The 14,608-nt window shown below is 34.5% G+C and overlaps 1 protein-coding gene across 4 annotated transcripts in view; it reads right to left on the bottom strand.

Annotated features, from left to right (window-relative positions):
• Positions 1–6,932: 6,932 nt before the first annotated feature.
• The window catches only part of Brms1 (breast cancer metastasis-suppressor 1-like protein), a 10,267-nt gene continuing 2,591 nt past the window's right edge, over positions 6,933–14,608 (bottom strand). Inside the window, exons 3-8 of one of the 4 annotated variants that reach the window (XR_010857521.1) lie at positions 13,338–13,545; positions 12,330–12,476; positions 11,435–11,582; positions 10,223–10,266; positions 9,985–10,078; positions 6,933–9,610 (exon numbers count right to left, since the gene is read on the bottom strand). Coding sequence is in view for 2 of the 4 variants with exons in the window: in XM_067129572.1 (XP_066985673.1) it covers positions 10,223–10,266; positions 11,435–11,582; positions 12,330–12,479; positions 13,338–13,545 (550 nt within the window). In the remaining 2 variants the exon portion in view is untranslated. Of the gene's footprint in view, positions 9,611–9,984; positions 10,079–10,222; positions 10,267–11,434; positions 11,583–12,329; positions 12,480–13,337; positions 13,546–14,608 lie in introns of all 4 variants that reach the window. The other 3 variants (XR_010857520.1, XM_067129573.1, XM_067129572.1) reach the window with 3 other exon arrangements.

Raw genomic sequence — 14,608 nt, 5'->3', positions numbered from 1 at the left:
CTTCATTTTTCGTGAAGAAGACCAATAGCAAAAGTGCCTTCTCTATCAGCTAAGGCGATGCATATCGGCGATTAGGCTAATCTCTAATACTTTACGCGACTGAGTGGTGATTTGCTTTGAGTCTCCGTTCCTTCACAGTACTGAGGGGATGTCTAAACTACAACTATTAATACTAATATTAATTTCTTACCAATTTCCTAAGAAATCATTTAACTGACTGTTTTGTTTTTTATGTCGATCAATATTTTGGTCACTTGAATTCTATCCCATTCTTATTGTCATACTGTTAATTCCTTCGATTGAAGCTTTAGCGTCCACAACCCCGTGCTTGCAACGCCAAAAGAATGTCAACCAATCAACAGACTAAATTCACTTAAAATTTTTGTTTAATCTTTCTGATAATGATGATAAAGATGTTTGCCTGCGTTATACTATTATTATTATTATTATTATTATTATTACTATTATTATTATTATTATTATTATTATTATTATTATTCAGAAGATGAAACCTATTCATATGGAACAAGCCCACAGGGGCCACTGACTTGGAATTCAAGCTTCCAAAGAATATGATGTTCATTAGGAAGAAGTAAGAGGTAGTAAAATGGAATACAGAAAGGCTAATTCCCAAAGCCAATTTCGAGAAAATTTTGAAACTCAAATATATAGCGTAATATTTAGTGTACTATCAAGTTACATTACCACTTTCCTTGGCTTAGAGTAACCTTGACAATCGCGCAACTTTCAAGTCAGTGTTCTGGAAATATACTGACTCTCTTAACCTTTTCCAATGTATGCACCCCTTTCAAATCAGCAGTCAGTTCTCGCACCCCCTGAATTGCTGAAATAAAAAAAAAGCTAAAATACAAAGTTGATATGACGTGTAATAATAATAATAATAATAATAATAATAATAATAATAATAATAATAATAATAATAATAATAATAATAATAATAATAATAATCATTATTATATTTATCTGATTTTATTTTTTTATTTTTTTTTTTTTGCGTACATACAAATATATTTTGCTTTAATTATTCATGGGCATCTAGCACCCCTTAGGAACCGGCTTCGCACCCCTGGTTAAGAACCACTGCCTTAAACCTTCTTTTTTCTAAATCCATATACTTTTTCCTCTTCGATACTCCTAAATGCCAAATTGAAACTCAGCGACGTCAAATTAAATGGAAACATACAACCGAGACATTAATCATCAACGGAAATGTTATGCCTATGTCTTACAAACGCCTTCTTTATCACCAGCTTGACATCCGTAAGAGCATAGAAGCTCTCTCACTCACTCTCTCTCTCTCTCTCTCTCTCTCTCTCTCTCTCTCTCTCTCTCTCTCTCTCTCTCTCTCTCTCTCTCTCTCTCTCCCTTACCAACTTTCCGATTCCCATCCCAATATTGGGCTTCTTTACGAAACGATCTGTCTCCGGACTTCCTTCCGAAGTCGATATTCTCTCTTAATTCTTAAAAAAAAATTAAATAAAAAAATAAAAAATAAAAAGCGTGAGAAGAGATGGGTTTACCAGTCTGGCATCGCACTAGAAACACTGTATTACAACTTTTCCAGTTTTACTTACTGCAAACCTATCAATTGGCTTCTGCTACATTTTCGTGTATAAATCATATAATGAAGCCCACGCTTAATTACTGGTGACTGTTTCCACTCTCTATGTACCCTCCATATCTTAAAATTAGTTATCGTATCACCCTCTTGCAAATTTATCTTACAACTGCAGTTATTCATCGTCACATTTATCATTAATTTTGCAAGTAACCAATTTTATTCAAAGATTCTTCTCTTATTAGTTTTCCATTTATTTTCTCAAACAGGTTGCGGTGTTTGGTGGAAGTTTACTAGACAAGAGTATTGTAGTCTGCAGTCTGGCTTATACTTAATATTCTTAATAAAAGGAGAATCGTACCGATTCTAGAAAGCTCTCTGTAGAATTTCATTTTTAAATATATCTGTGGATTTTTTCCATCCCTAAGAATAGGCTAATCGTTATCACTTTCATTAGGTCAAACTAACAATAGTTGGTTTCATTCCTTTCGTCGAGCTCCAACGATGTTCTTGGAAGATTTTACTCAAACTTTTTATTCCAGAATAGAGGTAACTTCTTGAACCAGTAGTGTGACTATTTTTTTTTTTTTTTTTTTTTTGAGCTAGTGCTTTTCTTTTATTTCATTTATACTAATAAATTTACCAGTCAAACTCAGGAAGCAAAACACTCACAATACAAAAACTCAACAGACGCTTAACTGAAAGGAAAACAATTTTAAAACTCATACTTCAAATACCGGCCCGTGAACATTTTTGACAAACTCCCTTGGTATACCGTTTTTAATAACCAGCGGTCAAAGCATAATTTACTTTTGACGAATGACAGAAATTCTCTCTGGTTCCAATTTTTTGTTCTGCTGACCCAAATTGCATAAAGATATCCCTTAACTAACACTAATTTACTGTTAGTCATCTTCCGTGGTGGAATAACCTTAGAAGGAGGATGAGTATGTTTAATGTAATTTCTCGAGCCAAATTGGGCATGATGATGGCAATTTCATCGTAGGGAAATGTGAATGTTAAACTGACTGAGGTCACACTTACTACATCTCAACATTAGGCCTAGTCATTACAACCGCCACCCATGGGTTAACTAATCAACTGAAAACGACTTAATGTAAAAAATATTGTGGCCTTTTATACCCATCTTTTTCTTATTTAAATCAGGTCTAGAATAAATAACTGCACTGGCCACCTTATGTATAAAAAATTCGAAAAGTTTTGTCGTATGACGACATCAATGAACTCGTGAATATCAAGGATAAAAAAAACTGACGGTGTGGATAATCCCAAGTATTATTTCATCATATCCGACATGCAACTTTGAACACTATTATAGAGAGAGAGAGAGAGAGAGAGAGAGAGAGAGAGAGAGAGAGAGAGAGAGAGAGAGAGAGAGAGAGAGAGAGAGAGAGAGAGAGATAAAAATGTTTCTTAACTTGCACTATCAACAATTCAGCTTCACAACAGGATGGAGAGAAAACGATCTCCACGACACACCCTTTGGGGATTATGTTTTTTCATTGTTTGTCACAGGGCAAGAACTGAACTGATTTAGGAGGGAGGGGGGAAAGGGGTAGGCCTAAGCAACAATGGTAGTAATTATAAAACGAATATTTCAAAAGTATTACCAGTACAAAATCGAAACACCTGGTAACATAAAAAACGAAACAGCTCAATGAATAAAGTTTGGTAAAGTGCACATAGCCTAATACTGGGGAGATGACGAAATACGGTATGAGGAATAGAGAGTATTTACATGCTATTAAGTTTTAAACAAAATATTTTTAAATGAGGAAAAAACTATACACAAATGGCACCACAGTGAAAAGAGTACCACTGAATTGATAGACCTTAGTCTTACATTCAAAACACGAATCACTTACAAGATACTGTACTGATAGGCTCTTCCTATTAGTATAGTATCAAAAAGTTTAGCTCTATCATACACTAAGCTCCAGTGTCAATCAGTGACAGGATATAGGATATCAATTTCCTCGTTGCTAGGTAACCAATTGGTTCTTAGCCATATAAAATAAATCTAATCCTTCGGGCCAGCCCTAAGAGAGCTGTTAATCAGCTCAGTGGTCTGTTTAAACTAAGGTATACTTATCCAGAAATATAACATTACAAGATATGAAACACAAAGAACAGGAAAAAAGTTAGGGCAGAGCTAAAAACATTACAAAGTTCCACAATGTTTTTAGGATTTATGCTGATATTGGGCATTATACGCTGAATTCATCTTGATATTGGACATTATAAGCTAACAGGTTTGGCATGACTTCCTGTGACTAAACTCGGATAAACCAACAAAAAATGACTGATAAAAGACAGCTAGAAAGAACAGATTAGCAAAGAAAATTGAGGTAAAACTTGGTAAGAAGAGACTGCATTTATAAAATGGGAAATGTGATAAAAAACAATAATGATAAAATCTTAAAAGCAGGATAATAACCAATATTGTATAAAAGAGTAACCTGATGTCCGCAATGCAAAAGTGGTAAGAAACCTTTGCATGCATCATAACAATACCATCACACAAGTATTAGTTTTATTATTGCACAAACAAATAAGCAATACACTGTAGAAATTTGAAAATAATACACATAATGAAACAAAGCACAAGTGTTAAACAACACAAAGCAGTAAATTATGAAGCAATACAGTATTCTAGAGCACACAAGGGAAAAAAGCTCAAGTGCAACAACTAACTTTTCTTTCACAGCTTCATAAGGAAGAGAAAGCCATAGTTTGAAGGTTAAGCACAAAGAGAACAACCAGTGATCAAAATAAGTATGCAAGCAGGTATTATTTCTATACAATTTATGGTAACCTAGTTCAAGCCATGTAAGTGGGGTTCATAAGGGCTAAGCCCCAATCAGGTACAACTTTACCCCAAAGGTTACATTTGGGCTTACTTAGCCTACATAATTTAAATAACCTTTACTAAACTGTGTTTCATTGTCATATGTAAAAATGGTGTTATAACATAAAAATACCAAGGATGCTTTCGTAAGGGCTTGTAGCCTAGGCCAGTATTTTTATATGGATCAACAGCATTTAAGACATTAATGAGTTACAGTATTTAATCCTTTCCCTCTGGAATTTGGGTTACTTATTTTCTTGGCAGAAAGCTTTTGAAATGACTAACAACCGAAATACGGTTTAGTTTATGATTTAAACTTATTCTTAATATATTACAATTCAACGTCATGTTCAATTTAAGATCCTCACCATCTCCCTTCAAAAAAAAGGAAAAAAATATTTCCACTGTGGGAGGAGGGGGATCCCCATTTCATATTATTGGGGGGGGGCGTTGTATTGGGCTAACGATTAACCACGAATATCAGATCATAACTTCATAAAAAACCTACATGCAAAACAATGTTCCACCCATTTTTTAATATACGGCTGGCTAGGCCTGTTTACAATGTGGTACCGATAGGTTACGCTACGTTGCCAACATCAACAGGCTATTTATGCTAATGCTACTCAACAAAATCCAGTCGTTTCAAATTACGAAAACTATTGTAACTACCTTTTGGTCACTTGACTAATTCCAAACGTGACGTCATACGAAAACCCGACGACAAACCATCAAAACTACGAAACCAAAGACCCACCTACCTTAAGGTAAGGATAGCATCTGCTCCTCTGTTACTACTTGGGATATTGCCTTCGACTTATATCTCCACATATTCTATCACATCACGGGCCGAAAATTTAATATACGGCATTTCAGACAATAACATGACATTACACAAGTATTTACACATTACTAGGGCCACGCACACAAATTTGTCAGGGGAGCGGTAATTACTAACAAACACGTTCACCACAAGGATCGTTTAATAGCATGTAAGACTAACACAGAACCACTACAGCACGTAACAGTAACAAGCCATTTAAATACATTAAGTTTCAAGTCTTCAACTTGATAAATTAAATACAGGCTGTTTTATTACGCTAAAATAAAAAGTTTTCCTAGAAAGTTGAAAACTTTTATCTTTATCCTAGTTATCAACAGATGTATTAGTGAATTATAGTAGAAACAATACTAAAATCAAAACTTGACAAAAAACTTTTTTTATTCCTTGAGACCAATCTTAGTGAAATTTTAACAGAATATTACGGAACAAGGCATACAAATCTAGACTAAGCAAATTCAAAGCGATTGATAATGAAATTGATCCAATTAGGGTAAATTATACACACACACACACATATATATATATATATATATACATATATATATATACATATATATATATATACATATATATATATATATATATATATATATATATATATATATATATATATATATATATATATATTAATTATACTCTATTAAGAAAGAAAAAATTGTAAATGTAACCACTGTGCTTTGATGCCCGGTCAAATTTTGATCTAAAAAAGCATTAGTTTTGAACTGAATATAGAATTTAGGCCAAAGGCCAAGCACTGAGACCTATGAGGTCATTCAGCGTTGAAACTGAAATTGGCAGGAGATTTGAAAGGTGTAACAGGAGGAAAACCTCAAAGCTGCACTATAAATCAATTGTTGGGAGAGGGTTGATAGTAAGATGGAAGAAAATATGAAAGGAGGTATAGTAAAGGGAACAAAAGTGGTTGCAGCTAGGGGCCGAAGGCACGCTGCAAAGAACCTTAGGGAATGCATAGTGAACTACATGAGGTGCACTGACAGCAATACCCAGCCCTACAGGAGCATTAGTTTTGAGTGACTAGCAAATTAAAATGGACCTTTAATTGATTTGATTGATTTATAGATTTTAGGCATACATGCCAAGCACTGGGGCAACTAAGGCCATTCAGTGCTGAAACGGAAGTTGAGAGTAAAAGTTTGAAAGGTGTAACAGAAGGAGAACCGCGCAGTTGCACTATGAATCAATTGTTAGGAGAGGGTGGACAGTAAGTTGGAATAAAGAGAATATGAACGTAGGTATAGTAAAAGGAATGAAAGCAGTTGCAGCTGGGGACTGAAGGGAAAAATGGACTTTTAAACTTTAACATTAGCATTAATAGCATACATATAGCAATCCAGGTAGGGGTATCACTTTAAATGTGCTTTGTGCTGTACACCGAAGACACTAATGGGCATTCTTTGCGTCTCTTAAGTCCCAATTCTTTTACTTTCTTTTTTGTATTTTTAATATATTCCCTATGATATTTTCTCAATTGGCCTCTCATTTTGTTGTCAAACTTAATTCTTGATCATGGTCCATTCAAGAACAAATCCTTCCTACCCTATGACAGCCCAGCAGTACAATCCAAGATGCCTCCTCAAACAATGGTGATAACCTGATAGCCAGGACAGAGAAACACAGTCTTACTTTAAATTTTTTATTATGAAACTGACAAAATTGATCTCTGAATAATAAAGTATGTTCTACTTTAATGCTCGTCAAGTACCCGCTGAAATGCCGAAATATCAACATACGACACTCTTACCTTAGGAAATCCGTGGCGCTTACATTACTGCTCTGAACATGGGTTGTGAAGACCAAAGGCCCCAATTTTACTCAAATTTAACATCCAACTTGTAAACTTAAAAAATATACTTAAAAATGGAAGAGAAAGATTATGAACTGGAGATTCAGTAATTTTAGATTCATCTCAAAAATTCTGTCCGGGTTCAGTGCTACAATAAAACACAATAAATAACTTAAACATCAAACATAAATGATAGGAAGTTATCTGATTTTGAAGTAAAAGAGGAGCAACTGATTAATCTACAATGAAGTAAAGATATTGCATCAAGTCCATTCTCATAGCAAGTAAAACTCCTTCCACTATTTACTGTATTGGGTTACTCATAAACGAGTTGTGACCTCTGGAAAATGACTTAGGAATCTCAGAAATATAATGCTGCACTCAGTTCCTGGTTATTGTGCCAATTTTCAATCATCACAAAAACCACTTTCTACTAACACTTTTCCCTAGTGAAACCTTCAGACTTGCTTTAAAAGACAGTAGGAAATTTTTTTATCACATTAGGATATTTAAAGGTCACAAACTGACAAATTTACACAATTACTGTACCAATACATAAAAAAGTATGATAGAGTTTAATTACCACTCTTCAGAACAATTTTTATCTAGTTGTCAGCATATGGAATGAATGTATACACCACAATTCATAACAACCACTGCAACTTAAAATAAGTAATATTTAAGTGGCACCCCAACTTAACGGACAATTGTGCATCTGCCCTCCTGGTAAGTATAAAATCCGTCACGTAACACAGATTTACTCTGGAGCCAACTTGCATAGCTTAAAGTGTAGAGCAATGCCATATACAGTACTCATTAGCTTATCCTAACAAGTATATTGAAATTACCCTTCAAAATACTAATTTTTTTATCATTTAACTCCAGAGATATAATTGCAAAATGAAATACTTCTAAAAATATGCTCTCTCTCAAACATCCCATAATTAACGAAATCTGATACGTTGAGGTGCCACTACTTCCAGAACAGCGCTCCTGAAGGGCAAAATTACATCGAGTTCTATGTACCCTTTTTAATGAACAGATGGACACGTAGATGAAAAAGACAGCAGCAACATAAAAATAAAATCTATATAGTATACACGAAAGAAAAATAATCATACCTCTCACACACTCGTAAGAATGAAATCATATAACCTTCTATGTTAGTTCACAGCAAAAATTTGGAATGTGTCATGAAACTTGAGTGACATTTGCAACATCCTCTTTTCATGCTCGAACTGGGGCTCTTACAGTAACTTCATGAAAAGTTTAACCAAAAAAATCAGGACATTTATAGGACTAGTATTTATCAGGTTTATTTACAGTATCTAATAAATTAGTACATCTTTTTAAAAAAAAACTCTTACACTGAGACAAATGAAAAAGTGCCAGTTTCAAAAGTTTCACCAACACTCAAATATAAAGACGTGTCTTTCTCTGGGTGAACTAGGGAACTTGATATAAAAATATTCCTAATCATTATTAGTGGAGGTAGGTCAGTTACAGAGCACCCACTCCCTCCCTAATTCTTGACAGGGACAAGGCTGAGAAAGGCACTGACCACCGTTGTGTTAACCCAAGTCAAGGATGTGCATTTTGCTACCTCATCCTATGTAGTTCTGTAATTGTGGAACATACAGCAAAAGTTTACATAGCACCCAAGTACTGGATATTTTATGAATTCTTCTCAGAGGTGTTACTGAATGACTGGGTGTAAAGTTAAAAACCATTTTTCTCAGATTTCTTGAGGATATAAGAAAGTTTCAATATCTACCAAGTGAGTAAACTTAAGAACTCTTCTTTCCTTTTGATACAATTTGCTGCCATCGTTATTTTTATCCAGTATCCACCTCAGTTTCAAGAGAGAATTAAGTTATTCAGGAGGGGGACTTCCATACTGTGTAAGTAAATATATTTAATAAAACATCAAACATCACCAAAACAAAATTTCTATCATCGTATTATGTAATTACTTAAATATGTATTTAGTTTTAAATTTGGAATCCAAAGGAAACTGATCACTTTTTACTATCTGCAAAAGAGAGGCTAAATTTTGTAGATATACCAATAAATAAGTCTATGTACACAAGGATATGCCTCAAATATTACATGAGGTTAAGCTAAAAATAAAAATATACAAAAATCTAATGATTTCCAAATAAAAATTAGAATATAAACTATGACAGACCATAATTATGTTATGAAGGCCATTCTCCACTGGACTGATACCAAAACTCAACATTGCCAATGATATCTTGTGATTCCCATACACTATTGGAGTCCACTGAACCAAAGGGTTAACAAAAAATCACAAACACAAACACTGCAACATTAAAATAAAAGTCAAGAAAGTTCTGGGAAGAAATCACGAAGAACTTCCCAAAACCAAAGCCAATACTGAGGTCTTCCTGAAATCCCAACAGTGGAATTAGCAGTGCACCACTTCATTTATGGACAATAGAGAGATGATGTTTCACATCAACAATAACTCCAGTATTCACATTTTCGGGATGCCTGAAACAGAAAAAATAATGCAGTCATGAGCAATGTTCTTCAGTCAATCTTTCATATAAAAAATAGAATAATTTTCTTTCTTTAGGTGTTATCATCTCCGTTATTCATTACTACATTTGTATTTTCCTTTCTCTTCCCACCTCCAGAGCTTTCTTTTCATTTTTCCATTCACACCCTTTGGTCTCTTCCTTTACAGTTCAATTTCACTGCTCTGTTTTGTTCTGATTTTCACCAGTCTCAAAAACATACAACCCAGTCAATTCTGAGTATTGGAAGGGCATTACTGGTTTGCTAATACCATTCTTTAGTGATAATAAAGTTTAGATTTTGCTTATTAAATACAACCCAGGAAAATGTTTGCTAGGCTAACATACTGTGACAGTTCTTCTTCCATTGACGAACAAGTGAATAAAATTTGGAGGCCATAACATTTGATGCCAAATACTGGTAGTAAGTGATTTGCTGATACTGTAGGGGGATACAGACATTTTCAAAGAGCAATTAGACATCATAAATGCTTATAAACTTATAAATTTCTTTTAAATTCATCTACAATACAAAACAGCATTCAGGTCTAACAACGCTAACTTTATAAAAATTGGTGCAACTTACCTAGAAAGCTTCTGGAAAGTGTCGTGGGGAGGTTATTTTCCCAACTGAAAGATAAAAAGAATATAATTTAATACCCAAATCATACAAAACCTAACCAATTTGCAAAATACTATAAGCATATGAGTACAATGTTACCCGTAGAAGAAAAATGAGTAAGGAGGACACAGGCTTAAATACAGTCCTGTAATATAATATAATATCATAGGGTCTAAAGTAAGGATACTGGCAGACGCATCTGAAGGATTGGAGATACGTTCATGTCAATTAAAGACAGACACTCATTTGTTGTTCATTGTGGTTATGAGGGAAACTAAAAAGGAGTGGAGAAAGGTGGGCCTGAGGAGCTGCTAAATGCACTATGACCTAGTGCCAACAGCAGAATTAGAGGAAAACAAAAGAAATGTTCAAAATACGAAAGAGCAGAATGGAAAGAGGAGGACTAGAAATCAATGTAAGAAAAAGAAAGCTTATGAGGACTGGATAAGCAGAGAAAAAACACAGCCAGGGAAAAAGACGAATGATTGCTGTGGGAGGCATGAGGGTGAACTTGAAACCATACACAGTACCAAATATAACAAGTGGTGTTACATGAGATGCTCAGAATTGCAAAAGTAAATGTAAGAGGGGATTTTTCATTCCTAAAATATATCAGCAGAAAATTTCTATTAGCTTGGGGACAAACTAGGCTACGAAACAGCAGTTGTTAGGGCATTATCAGGAAATGCAGCAACAAAATGAACAATGCAGAAAAGGAGTGCTATACTAGAAATAAAATTATCCCATTAGTAAATAAATCAAAACCTGCCAAGATACGAGCACTTAGAAAGAAAGTGGGAATTATGAAATGGAAAAACATAACACAAAGAATCAAAGCAAGAACATGATGGGAAGAACACATTACAAATGAATTTACAGAAAGGTGTGGCACCCAGAGGCTAGGAAACAGTTGGGGAACTGAAATAGGATGATCTGAACATGTGGTGAGAATACCTGATAAGCACTTGGTAAGGAAAGTAATTGATATGGAAGCAGCATGACAAAAGACCAGTAGGAGGAAACCTGAAATCCATATGGAAAAGAGCGTAAATGGAGACCTACGACAAGATATGAATGAATTTATGTAGAGAGGAACTAATGGGATAATCATTGTGAGGTTTTGCTGGTACACCAGTAGACAGATTCCAATCACTTTCATCTTATACTTAAACTTACATTTAGATTTTCTTTTTGACGCTGTGAGTGCCTTCTTAATAGTTGTCCAGTCATCTACTATATCTGATTCTTTCAACATATAAACTATGTACGGCCCAGACACTGTAGTTGGTTTTTTGCGTCTACGGTCTGTTGAACTGTTGGAACCCTGTAGATGAGAAAATACAATAATTTTCCTGCATTCAAATTTCCTTTAAAAAAAAATAGCATATAACATGAGTCATTCCAGAACTATTCAAAAATAAATGTACAATACACAGGAAAGTAAAAGCAAATAAAAAAATAAATGTGATTCACAACTAGTATCCAGATATAACTGAAATACCTAAAATGACCCAATAATTTTTCAATTTCTTCATACTTTCTTAATATATGTTACTATAAAGCCTTCTTCACAATATTTTATTATACTTGTCACTACAGAGCCTAGCTGACTGATGACCAGGCTAGAATAGTTCTAGCAGCCATAAACATTTTATGAAAAGGTTTTCAGTAAAGGATCTCTGAAAATTGAAGCTTTACACTACAAACCAAAGTAATTAAATAGGAATTCCATGTATGAAGTGCAAGTGGTACATATGGATCCACACTAAATACCATTATTATCTTGATATATGCTATGACAGGCTACACTAGTTTAGCCTAGGCTTGAAAATTAGGACTAACTCAAGATATATTAAGTTAAAAAGATCTTTATTGTAGGCTGCATGTCCTGAATTGTTCAGCCCCAAAAACCAGTAATAAATGTTCAGTATTAATATGATGAAATTTACAGAGCGAAATCTCCTCCCCAACTCTGCAAAAACATGGGCAGTGCATTACTTATGTCAGCAAACACAGTAACCCAGGAAACACATATTTCTATGATGTCAAACAAACAAAAGGAATGGCTAACCTGTCTGTGTCTTCTGCGTTTTCTGTGAAGATTCTGTTCAGCCCACACTTGACTCGTTACATCTACATTATTTCTGTCTTCCTCTAACCGACGGATCTTCTCCTCCAGTTCACTTTCAATTGTGTCCCACAACATGACTTTTTCATTCTGCTAACAAAAGGCAAGATATTCAATGGTACATAGCTATTAGATGAAAAAATTATTAACAAATACCACCAAAATATTCTAATGATATTTTTCAAAGATTCAAAACACCGATAGACTAAAACACAAGAGCACATTGGTTTAATAAATAATATTATGACATACGGTATTAGAAAAGTATCACCACAATTACACTATATATCCCAGTCTTATAAATTAATTTCTGCAGTTTGTAAAATAATAAATTCATGGACAAATGAAACAGGTTAACTTGGATGGCATACTGTTATGAATGATACAGTGTCATACACTGAACAATAACATTATGAATGATACAGTGTCGTACACTGAACAATAACATTATGAATGATACAGTGTCATACACTGAACAATAACAATGCAGGAGTTAAAAAAAGTCTACTTGTATAGATTTTTTACGTCCAGTACATCATTACAACAACACGGTTCTTCAGCTTTCCCAGGCTACTGTCCCACTCATCAGAGGCAACCATACAAATTATAGCATGCCTAGGCTAATGATTTCTCTGGTATTTCAACATAAAAGATGGTCTGTATCCTTGTATGAACAAATCTGAATTTAATTTTCAGCTAGTACAAAGGCCTAAACTTTTCCATGAGCAAAGCAAAAAAAAAGTCAGAGAGAGAGAGAGAGAGAGAGAGAGAGAGAGAGAGAGAGAGAGAGAGAGAGAGAGAGAGAGAGAGAGAGAGATAACCATGAGGAGGCAACAGACCTGCCGCAAGAAAGAAAAATGAAGGCAGTTAAAGAACACCTTTCAAAGTAAACAGGATGTAAAGAATTCTCAACTTTTAATGAAGCAAAAAAATTTCACCTACAACACATACTTCAAAGTTCTGCTTTGCTGCCAGCATTTCTGCTTCATATTTGTTTTGAATATTCTGTAGACGGTATTGTCGTAAAATGCATGCGACTTCAAGTCGAACACGCATTGCCTCTTGGAGCTCCTCAAGAGGCATCAGGTACTCGGTTGCTTGACCTACTCGCACTTCCTCCAGCTTTGCTTCGACTTGAGTAACCCGTTCACGATATAATCTGTCAAATGAAAGGCAAAAAGAGCATGTCAAAACATTAAGCATATAAAGGCCTTGCTAATCCAGCATAGTTTATCCTGTATTTTGGCCTTATCAACCACAATTCTGTTAAAGATTTGTGAAAGAAAATGCTGTACATGGCTTGTTTGTTTCTGCCATTTGTAGATAACTTATTAATGGATGATATATAAATAATGATACTTAATAAGTTAAAAATGAAAATAAAAAATAACTACTTATGGTAACCTACAAAGGAAAGCATTCCAGGTTCTAATCCCAAAACTAACACAATAAACAATAAAAGCATAAAATAGGAAAAGTGAAGGAGCAAAGATGGCATCAATCAGCAAGACAGAGTACTGCTGGCTATAGTGTATCTTCTAAATCCTGACTAATATTAGTCTGGTGAGACTGGAATTCCATCATCAGAGAAACCCAGCTTATATGAGTAATCTGGTTATGTGAACAAATATCTTTGAAATTGCTTAAAATATCAGCACATAACCTATTGCTATAAAAGTATTTATTTTCCTAAGCCTTTTACCAAGTCAGAATACTACTACGTGGTCAGTTGAGGGCAGCATGCTACTGTTTGACTACTGCAATTTCAACAAGCTTTTAGTGTCTGGAGTGGGAGACTGGGAGAATTACAATTTTCAATTAAAACAATAGTGCTGAAGCTATACATAATAATTATTCTGAAAATTTCATAAGATTAATCTCACTTTACAGTGAACCCCCGTATTCGCGGGGATGCGTACCACACCCCCCCCCGCGAATAGCTAAAATCCGCGAATACTTAAAACACCTCTAAAAACACTTAGAACTGCCCATTATGAGAGTTTAAACACAAGAAAAACCCTGTAAAAATGCTTATACCCGAGTATTTTAATAGTTTTATCACAAAAAGTGCATTTATTCATAAAAATCATACGAAAATACAGTAATTAGTGAATATATCTCAGTGAAAAATACTGCGAATGGGCAAATTTTCTGTGAATAATGGCTAGACATGTTCCACAGAGAAACCCGCGAATGTGTGAGTCCACAAATCATGAGAAAGC

The sequence above is a fragment of the Macrobrachium rosenbergii genome, chromosome 27, assembly GCF_040412425.1.
Source record: "Macrobrachium rosenbergii isolate ZJJX-2024 chromosome 27, ASM4041242v1, whole genome shotgun sequence".
Lineage (NCBI taxonomy): Eukaryota > Metazoa > Arthropoda > Malacostraca > Decapoda > Palaemonidae > Macrobrachium > Macrobrachium rosenbergii.
The sequence above is the reverse complement of the archived record's forward strand: the minus strand, read 5'-3'. Positions and strand labels throughout refer to the sequence as shown.